The sequence below is a fragment of the Scardinius erythrophthalmus genome, assembly GCF_964197995.2.
Source record: "Scardinius erythrophthalmus genome assembly, contig: HAP1_SCAFFOLD_729, whole genome shotgun sequence".
Lineage (NCBI taxonomy): Eukaryota > Metazoa > Chordata > Actinopteri > Cypriniformes > Leuciscidae > Scardinius > Scardinius erythrophthalmus.
Window position 1 is genome coordinate 1 of NW_028295892.1, and position 10,939 is coordinate 10,939.

At 37.8% G+C, this 10,939-nt stretch overlaps 1 protein-coding gene across 1 annotated transcript; it reads right to left on the reverse strand.

The window, feature by feature from the left end:
• Positions 1 to 845: 845 nt before the first annotated feature.
• On the reverse strand, positions 846 to 10,056 carry LOC308686749 (low-density lipoprotein receptor class A domain-containing protein 2-like; the record flags this gene model as incomplete). The annotated part of the gene is made up of 5 exons (XM_081395184.1): positions 846 to 1,114; positions 6,097 to 6,237; positions 6,322 to 6,468; positions 7,103 to 7,603; positions 9,969 to 10,056. The coding sequence occupies 5 exons, from the start codon at positions 10,054 to 10,056 to the stop codon at positions 846 to 848; spliced, it is 1,146 nt and encodes a 381-aa protein (XP_081251310.1).
• Positions 10,057 to 10,939: the final 883 nt, after the last annotated feature.

Genomic DNA, 10,939 nt, shown 5'->3' on the forward strand with positions numbered 1-10,939 from the left:
TCAAAACACATTTTTAAAAAAAGATTGGGAATGATTATATTGTTGTTTTGGGGGGAATTAAGATTATAATTTCCTTGGGATTAAATCATTTGTGCATCAGATTGTTAAAAAAATGGCACTTTGTAGTTCCTCCAATAATATTTACTAGTCACATTTTACTTTTCTAAACTGTAATTATGTACTAGTTCTGTAAAAAAAAAAAAAAAAAAATGTGTACGTACTTTACAGCAGCTATCTTGCACATCACATTCGCAAACACCTTTTGTGTCAGTGAAAATACAAGATTTGGTCTAAAAAAAACAGTTCAGAAAAAGGTATTAGTTTTTTTTTGGCATAACCTTGAATCTACAGTCTTCATATGTGAACCAATAGTTTTATAAGTCACTACTGCACATGTTCAGGAAACTTATTCACATTATTTTCATCTGCAAGAGAGGAGAGTGACCAATAACTGAAGCCAATAACCAATAACTAAATGAAAAAAATGTAGCTATAATAATGCTCTCTGCTAGATTAATGTGCATTTTATTGGAAAGTTTTAATATTATATATTTTTTCCAGTCGTTTGAAGCTGGATTGTCCTAGTGTTAGCTGTATCCCACTGAAGTAATATAGAGTGGAATTCTTTTCTTTTTCACTTTGCGAAACCGACCACTAACTAGAAATTTAATTTCATGTTGTTCTTCACAGATCCAGTATGAAGTATGTTCTATAATTTTTTGAAAACAAAAAATATCAGTGGGATAAAAAAATCCAGCACCCGGCAATTCTTCATTAAAAAAAAAACAGTAAAAAATGAAAAAGCAGAGTCTTTTATGGAGCTAGGCTACATCAGATGAGTGTATTTACACAGCCACCGTGGTGGTAGAAGACACGGGTGTTGCGGCTCCTTCCGGTGTAACCTTAGCCAATCGGTGGTCCTTGTTTTGCGAGCAGCTCCGCCCACAGAGCTGGCAGGACGCGCAGCAGGGGTTGCAGCAGGGCATGAATCGAAACACACTCACTCGCCACAGGAACCAGCCGGGGGCCCAACAGCACCAGCACATGAGAACCCCTCCTGCCGTCACACCCAGAACCACATACAGCGCCAGCAGAGACATGGAAGCCTGGGAATCTGGAGAAGAAAGGATTTCACTATTGGACTAGGAACTACAATCCCTTGTGAGATTTAAATGAATTCAGTACAAACACTTAGCCTGACTACGTCAGACTTTGTACTTCCGCTCAATTTCATTTCGCTTCTGTACTCAGTCTGAGACAGCGTCATAGCTTTCCGTTTTCCTCCGGCCTGAAAACAGCCGGGCCAATCAACAAACAGAGGGCGGGCTGAGAGCCGTGACGTAGACACTGATTGTACCGTGGATGCGTAGATTTACTTCACATAATCTGCAAAAGTCGTTCACAGCCATGTTCACTCCGGTATTTCGCTCGATGGTTTTTGTTTTCGCATCATACATGTGTTTACAGTGGAAGTTAGATGCGGCTAAGCATGCGCATAACACACGCCATAACCAAACGTTATGTGATTGGCTTACGAGTAACCAATGATTTTAAACTTCAGACAAGCGACCCCCGCGAGAGAGAAAACACTTCTCTATTATGCCATTCCAGACTCTGTCTACGAAGCAAAGCGAAGTAGCAGAGTTTGGTATTACCAGGCTTTCACGAGTTCACACTTACATATAATTGAATGGGTAAGTTTAATGCGTATATGGCGTGCTGTCCGGAGGGAGGGCTCCGAGCTCGGAGTTCAGCCCGAACCCAGAGTACTCCCCCCGTATGTAAGTGTTTAGTACTAGAAGTGTGGAGAAGGGGTGGTGGAGGGATGCTGCAAAAAACTGTCAATGGAATGAGGTGAGACTGCTGAGTATTTATACCTCTCACCATTGATTGCTGAGTGCTTTCCACATTGCTGAGTGCTTTTTTTTTTTTTTTTTTTGTTAATTATCTGAACGTGCTCCTCCCGAACCTTGTTAATAAAACATCATAACAAACACTCGCACTCACTACATATTCCTGAAACTGCCATCTATGGCATCAATTATTAAACAGACAACATAAACAATTGACAAATCGGCGCAAAATTAAGCTATACTACACACAACCTGTTTTAGTGCAGATCTTTTTCTAAGCCAGGAACCCAGAGATAGGCACATGACGCCTATTAGACTATAGGGCTATCACATAAAAGTTAGTTAAACCAGGTCAACATTAATAATATGATGATAATATTATTATTATTATTGACAGATTCATGTATATCAGATCACAGTGATTGCCTGATAATGAGTGACAGGTGTTTGCTTGTGAGAAGACGTGCTTCAAGAGTAGGCTACCGATAAGGACATGAGAGTTTTTTAAACGAATCTGAAGTCACGTTTGTATAGACGAGGTAAATTCTTCTAAGCTGTCCCAGACGTAGGTGCTACTTTTAGGGCTAAAATGCTTTGTGAATTACTCTAAGTCTAAAGTTATGAGTGACACGACCACTATTTTTAGGAGTTAAATTCACCAGTTAGGAGCTACTTGTAGCCTCTTATAAGATTCTTTGTGAATACGGCCCCAGGTAAAAAAGTTTGATATGCTCATTTGAACAGTATGAGAATAGTATTTGAATGTTATTCTCTTGTTGTAAGTGGCTTTGGATAAAAGTGTCTGCTAAATGAATAAATGTAAATGTAAACAGTAGGCCTAGATAAAAGGAAACATAACATATTAAGCTACAGGGGGTCAGGAGACCTAGTGAGTTGAAATAAAAGCTATTTTTGTGAAACTAAAAGGTCAGACAGATGAGACAGAATTAGGTCACACATGTACTCAGCATCAAGCTGATTCAATTCAATGAGGCCGATTAGGTGGCAGAGGCAGCATGTTCAGTGTTGCTAGCAGATGCGCTGAGCTCGACAGAGGCCAAGGTGCCTGTTTTTTAATGAGCCACTTATGCATTTTTTTATGTTTAATAACAACTGGTATTATAACGATTGTACTTGTCTAATTATTACTTATCCAAAAGCCAACTTCATTGACTTCAGTGCCAACTTCAGTGACCAGAGACTAGCAGCTTCAGTGACTAGCAGCTAGCTAAGCAGCCTGAGCTAGGGTATGTTACCCAACAGATTAATAGCCTGCTAAAATGACAAAAAATCTGTTCAACTACAAGACTTTCAGGAAAAGCTTATAAGAACACACTAGCATTAAATGAGAAAAGAACAAAGTTGTGAGCAGTGAGCATTTTAACATGAACATCTATATCGTCTGTGTGCAGAGTGAACTGTGACTGCTGCGCTCTCTGGTTGTTAAAGGTCCCGTATTATGCCCCTTTTCACAAGATGTAAATAAGTCTCTGATGTCCCCAGAGTGTGTATGTGAAGTTTCAGCTCAAAATACCCAACAGATCATTTTTTACAGCATGTTTAAATTGTAATTTTTTGGGGCTCAGAAAAACGCGCTGTTTTAGTGTGTGCCCTTTAAATGCAAATAAGCTGCTGCTGGACGACCCAGGGGGCGGAGCTTCATGAGCTCGCACTCAGTCTCTCAGGACAATTTCATCTCACGGAATGATGATAATATCAGAAACTCTCAGTAACGTGTTCATTTCGAGTCGGACAATAATGCCTACAGAGTCAGAGTGCTGTATAGAGATGGAACAGGTATAGTTTAGTAGTTTAATTACGGTTATTATAACGTATTTGTCATCTGCTTGTATGTATCCATTATTTATTAATAGCCTACAAGTCTGCTGTATGAATGATGATCAAACATATACTGATGAGTTTAATAAAGTTTATTGTACATCACACAAAAGATGAAGCATCAGTTTTACTTCAGAAAATCACAGTAAGAGCTGAGTAAACACAGCAAGTTAAACAAATTTCGGTTGAAGGAGCATTCCTGTGGGCGGAGGTTAGTCAAAAAACTGTTGTAGTGACGTCATTAAAGAAGGAAGTAGAGGGATGTAGTCCAAATGAGCCGTTCGATGTAGTCGACTTCTGTTAAATAAAATATCTCGCTTGGCATTGAACTTTGAGCTTTATAATTTTACAGATATTATTTATGCTCTAACAGCAACATTACACACTAACTTAAGTTTGAAACATGGGATCACGAAGAACGGGACCTTTAATGTGCTGCAGCAGCAGACTGACACACCCCCACTCAAAACGGCCAATAGAAAAGCAATAGGCTAAACTTTTTTAATGAACGTTCTGGTTATGAACAGAAGGAGAACACAAGACATCACCTTAGGTCAGAATTAGCGAAAAAATAGCAAACATTTTTCTTTTTTAATTTATCATCAGATGGACAGGTCATTTCTCAGGGGAGGCAGGGCTTATCACTGCCTCCCCCTGGACACGCCCCTGTATTATACTGACTTTAGCACGATTAAGTCAGCAGCAATAGCAATATTATAAAAGACATTTTGCTCAGAAAATCATTTGATTTGTTTAAAAATAGTTATCAGAATAAAAAATTGTTCCACCAATATAGTTCATTAGCCTAGCCTAATATTAATATTAAAAAATACATAAATTAAAATATACATATCTGCATTTTATGCCTTATCCAATCAGACCAAGCCTACAGTTAAAGAATTATATTGAGTTAACTGAAATATTTAAACCCAAAATTAACTCATTTAATTATTTATTAAATATTTGTGTATCATTACATGCCTATCAACACTCTTAACAGTGTTATTTTATTAGTTATATACTATTACAGTACTTATTATATATAATTAATATTTTTAATTTTAGTTAGTATATCATCTTATTTCAGTTAGTTGGCAAGGCAACATTTCTAATTTTCATGTACGTTTTCATGTCAGTTTTTCATCTCTTTATATTTTATTTCAGTTTTATTTCAATTAATGAAAACTAGTTTTAATTATTTTATTGGCTTATTGTTTAATTTGGTGCCTCTGTTATTCATTACATCATTTTGTACAGTAATATAAGATTCTATAGTCCTTTTAATGCTACTTTCTTTTGGTTAACTAAAGCTTTCTTGGTGAAATCTGTCCCTCAAGTAGCGTGCCATCGTTTGAACACCTGTGGATCGGATGTGGAGGTAAATGATATCTATTTGTTCAAATGCACAAATGTGAGTAGTGGCTACTTAGCAGACTAGTGCTCTTGAAAAGTTCCAACGAGTAGTTGATTTACAGCTCACTATTTGCAATGAACATTTATGTGCTCCTCAATTAGCTTTGTGTCCTTAGCCTTTCAGAGTTCACCATAGCAATAAAACTAAATTTATGGACACTCAAAAAGAGCCACAGTTCTGAGGAGTAGTCATTATATTTGAGTTCTTGTGCACCATCTTCTTCATCTATCTTACTAAACTAATTTTTAAGGTCTAAAAATGCACTAAAAACAGGATGGTGGATATTAAACCTACAACCATGTAAACTTGATTTATTGAACATTGCTGCAGCTTAAACACAGTTTGGTTTTGTTAGTTTGGCCTTCTACAATTAACCATACAGCATTCTGGGAAGCCAGTAAAACAAGTTTGTAGAGTTTAATTTTAAGCAATTCTACAAGACGGACAAGAAACAGCTGACTTATCTTAAAGGAATAGATCATTCAGAAATGAAAATGCTGTCATTTATGCACATTTATGCATAATGACATTGTTAGTTCATGACATTGCAAAAACACAACAGAAGATGTTTGCCAGATGTTTTGCTAGAGTGCACTTTTACATGTAGGGAAAAAAAGACATCCTCCTTTCACCAAATAATTTTCAGTTCAAATATAGACATGTCTCAGCAGATTTGATGTTTTAATATTTTTATGTTAAATCTGGAGTGATGCATGTTTATGCACCACCTTTGAATCAAATGCAAGTGAGATTTGACTACCAATTTCAGCAAATTATAACTTATTGATCACACAAAGCTATCATATGAATTCAGAGGACTTACGAAAAATCAATATAGTCGTATGGATTAGTTTTATGGTGCTTTTTGGCACTTTATGAGCTTGATGGAAAAGATCCTGGGTTGGCATTATTGTGAAGGGAAGAATTTTTGCTCTGTTTCTGTTTGATTGCACGTTTTTTATTGCTTTTCAGAACTACTGGAGAGCTTACCAGTCACAGAATCCAGACCAGGAATTGCGTTTGGAGTGGCACAGTTCTTTAAAGTGGACACTGTCAGAGTAGGCAAGACATTCAGCATCTGTGCTGGTTGTGTAACATGGTGCTGCGGTGGCTTGGGTGTAGATAGAGGACCTGAAACACACAAAAACAAGAACAAAACCTATCAAGAATAAATCTCAGATGGAACAGCCTTCTTAAAATAAACTCTTTACTGACCATTGCAATCAGGATAATCGATTAAGTCACTGCCATCGCCACAGTTGTCAATGCCTTTATCATCTGCACAAACCAGACTCATGGGAATACACTTCCCGTTCCGACAGTTGAAGTAAGGCTGCCCGCTGCACTCTGATTGGTTAAAACCTGGAGAGACAAACATGAGCAGTTTATATAGACTTCAAGAAAAAAGTTAAACCTACTAAGTAGTGATTGGCGTTTTCGAAACTCTGCTTCGTGAAGCTTCAAAACCTTTTGTTTCGAACCAGTGATTCAGAGTGAATATATATCTAGCAAAGTCACGTGATTTCAGTAAACAAGGCTTTGTTAAGTCATAACTGTTTCAAAACGTTTCAAATTTTCAATTGTTGTTCACTGCTATGGGCAGATCTCTGTCAAATCTATATGTGAGTCTATGGTTTTACCTGATCTCGGATCAGTTTTATAAATGTGGAAATGACACATTTGAATAATTCTTTCTGAGCTGATTAACCAAGCTCTCCATAAAATCAAATAAAACAAGCCCTACAATGTAATAAAATAACATATCATACAGACAATTAATATTTAATCAATGGTAAGATTTGTTAACTGCATTTAATTGATTACACATTCATAAAATGTTTGCAATTGGTTTGTAAAAGGTGTTTTTATGCACTGTTCTGACCAGCAGACATTACCAGTGTGTGGCGTTTTAATCAATTGGTTCAAAAGATTCAAAATTTAGAAAAGCTTTGTTTCTCCCATCACTACTGAGAAGTGGATGTAAACACATTCTAACCCAGCCTGAATGAAGTGAAGTCTCCAACAAAGTCCACCCTTGGCTGAGTTCCTCGCGTCACAAGACGTAGAGTTAGAAATCTGCCCGTTGACAACACTGGTCGAGGAGGGCTCTTCCCACAGAGTGGCGGGCCAATTGGGGGTGCGGACTTATCCCTCCCATCGAAGAACTGGATGTAAGAACCAGCATGGCATGGGTCTTCTGGCCCCTCCCTGGTGGTTGGCTCCAAGCTCATGTCAGGCCGCGTCGGGCCAGATGAAGAGGACCCCCTGGGTGATTCCGGAAAGAGGGGTGGGGGGCTGTGCGGTGACACTCTTAGCAGGCTGTAGACCAGGAAGAAGCGGAAGTAGAACTGCACCTTGTCCCGGGGAGTGGCGGACTGCATGGTGAGGTGGCAGTCCGTTCCCATGGAGACAAAGTAGTACCTCCGGGACTCCTGGTGGGACTTTACGATCATACCGTCCCCCTGTATCGTCTGTCCACAGAAGTCCACCACATTCACTGTTGGGAATATTGACATTCAGGGTCATTTTCTTTTGAGAAACTGAGATGTGCATGGGGCTCCAAACCCAATTTTGTTTCAGTTAATTGTTACCCAAGTCAGCTTTATTTGGATAAATTCAGGTTGATTGGGACACTTTTTCCCCAGTCATCTCAACGGCAAAAAGTGTCCTAATTAACCTGAATTCACCCTATATGGGGTTTAATATACAATTCAAATGTTTCAGCAGCTTAACAGTACTAAACAGGAAAATAACAGAATCAATGATGCACAATTCTTCAAATATGTGACAAATTAAAATTCTGCTGTAAAGCAGCTCTAAAAAAGACAATAGTGTCATTATTCAGTTCAGTTTAATAACTGTGTAAAGTTCATCAATTATGAAACACGTTCAATTTAGCTATAAGCAGCTCTACAGAAGGCAACAGTGTCATGAACAACATTCCAGTTTAAAAACGTAATCCTAACTATATCCCTCAACCCTAAACCTAACCCTGCCCCTAAGTTATCCCTAAAGGGGAAATGATAGGTGAATAACACTGATGTCGAAGCACCAAACCCTGGTTGTAGGCCTAAACTGGACATTAACTGTAAACTTGTCCCTCAAATCTGATTGGTTGATTGGAATGTTGTTCCAGGATCAACAAAGATGTTGATCCAGGAACATGTTGCACTTGGTAAAATCGGGTTCTGCAGTCAGTTCAGTGTTAATGTTGCAAAATGTAATGTCCAGTCAAATCAATAATGTTCCTGAATATTAAATCAAATGCCTTTTAATCACTAACCAAGCAGGCGACAGTGGCAAGGAACCCAAACCCCATGTTGTGTAGAATGAAATAAAGAACACAGGGATGGAAGGAAAACAGAACAAATCCAGTTCTAATCTAGAAAGACCACAAGCATGAACTGGCTTTGCATCCCCCCATCTGGGGTACGAACCAAATAATAGGAAGATTTACAACCTCTCCTTGGTTTATTAGCTTTGTTACCAAGGGCAACAGGTGGATCCGTGATGTCTCACTGCCAGGAATGTCCAGAGAAACCTTCAATTGGTGGAAAAGGACCAATACCTCAAAATATTCCGTAACCATGAATCCTAAACTGAGTTTCCACAAAAATGAGCAGCAGCAGAATAGTAAGTTCCCTATAAATGTTTTAATTGGCCAGACCAAAGCGCTCTGAGCTCTAATCACACCCGAGTTCCCATTGTAATTCCCAACTCTAGAAAAACAGCAGAGAGCGTGCCAACTCTGTGGGTAATGACACAGATGCCACGGGCTTTTCACAGGACCAGATGAGGAGGTGTTATATTAATGTTTGGTGTCAGATCAAATAAATCATCCCTAGCTAGATGTATTGTCTTATAATGAAAGGCAATAAATTATTTTTATATCAAAGTATAACTATCTCTGTGTGTGTGTGTGTGTGTGTGTGTGTGTGTGTGTGTGTGTGTGTGTGTGTGTGTGTGTGTGTGTGTGTGTGTGTGTGTGTGTGTGTGTGTGTGTGTGTGTGTGTGTGTGTGTGTGTGTGTGTGTGTGTGCAATTACAAAACATTGTGGTAGTAAATGATTGTTCTAAGATTTTTACAAATATGTGATATTGTGAAACAGACACAACTAATGTAAGGAGAAAGGTTATTTGGAAGCCAATTTTGAGGTAAACAATTATGCCAATATAATATATAGTATTTCATATTAAATATATAGTAGGCTATTTTTCTTCCCTTTTTTTCTTCTGTATAATACAGTAAAGGATTTTGGAATGACACAGATGAGTAAACTTTAAAAAAAAAGAACAAAGATACGGTAAGAAAATACGGTACCACTTCTACAGCATTTATTAATCTTAGTTAATGTTAATTTCAACTAATTAATTTTAACTGTTGTATGTTAACATTTGTTAATGCACTGTGAACTAACATGAACAGCTGGATTTTTATCAACTAATATTAACAAAGATTAGGCTAATCAATTCTGTAACAAATGTATTGCTCATTGTTAGTTCATGTTAGTTTTTTATATTAATAAAAATAAACCAAAAATACAAATTATTATTATTTAAATATACAATTTTAAAAGTTTGAACTGCAAAAACTTATTGAATGAAAATAAAACAGCGAGGTAAACGATTAAATGTCATTTTAAATCTACTTTCATTCAACTTCATTAGATTACAGTTGTGTTAAGACAAATTAGGCTACATGGGACAAGCCAAATGTCTGTGAAAGCAATTGCAACACCAGCTAGTTCTATTGCCAACACACACACATGAATTAAGAATACGAGAAGAAGCCCAAGTGCAACAAGTGTTTCAGACGAGGTAATAATGGGATAAATCTTGAGAAGTGAACACCCATCACCCTACCTGTCTCAATGGAGAGACTCTGGCGTGTCATTAAGCTGAACAGAACAAACCATCCTGACAAGAGCTGAATGCATCGAACTGCGGCCATCTCGGGTGTCCAAGCAAAGACACTGGCTCCTCCAATATTAAACGCAATTGTTCTGTCGCATTTGTATCGCGCAAAGTCTACTCTTGCGAAAACCAAACATTCCCCTAATTTATAAAGCCGACATATAGCCTGTGAAACACCCCCAGAAGTGTCTTGCTTTTGAAGCGGGAATATTTGTCTACGGCGTCTCAGATGCGCCGAGCTTAATCCTTGTTCATCATCCCTGCTTTTGTGTCTTTGAAACCTCTTTGTCAAATGTATTCGTCTGAACTATTTCCATGACAACAGGTCCAATGTCACGGATCTAAAGGAGGAGCCGTGCAGGACCCCCTCAAAGTTGCCCCCCACACAAGCACCATCTAGTGCTGAAGAAGACAGGGGTGAACATCTGTCACACTGATGACATTTGGACATGCACACAGCAAAGTGTTTGTAGAGCACTAAAAGGGAACTGTTGGAGTTTTATACAGGTGTACTTTTAAGTGTATAGCCTACTAGTCAAAATATGCACTCTGCATTACTATAGGTTAGTTCACAATTGACATTCAAACTATTGACACAACTAGAAGTAATATGTATGCTTTTTCAAAGTTGCCAACTTTCAATGAAAGCAACATGGGATGCTTTTTATAAAAGTATTAAAGGAGTTCACATGTATACTAGACTTTTGTTGCTGCTTGCCCTATGAACTATGAACACATTCATAGTTTTGTATAAAAAATAATAATAAAAATTATGCATAGAGATGAGTTGTATTTGTCTACAGAACAAATTTCAAGCATTTAAAGCATACGCCATCAGAAAATGTTAAGGTTAATAGGAATAAATTCAATCTTTACTTAGTTATTTATAAATTACTTTGAAATAATTCTAAAACCCAATA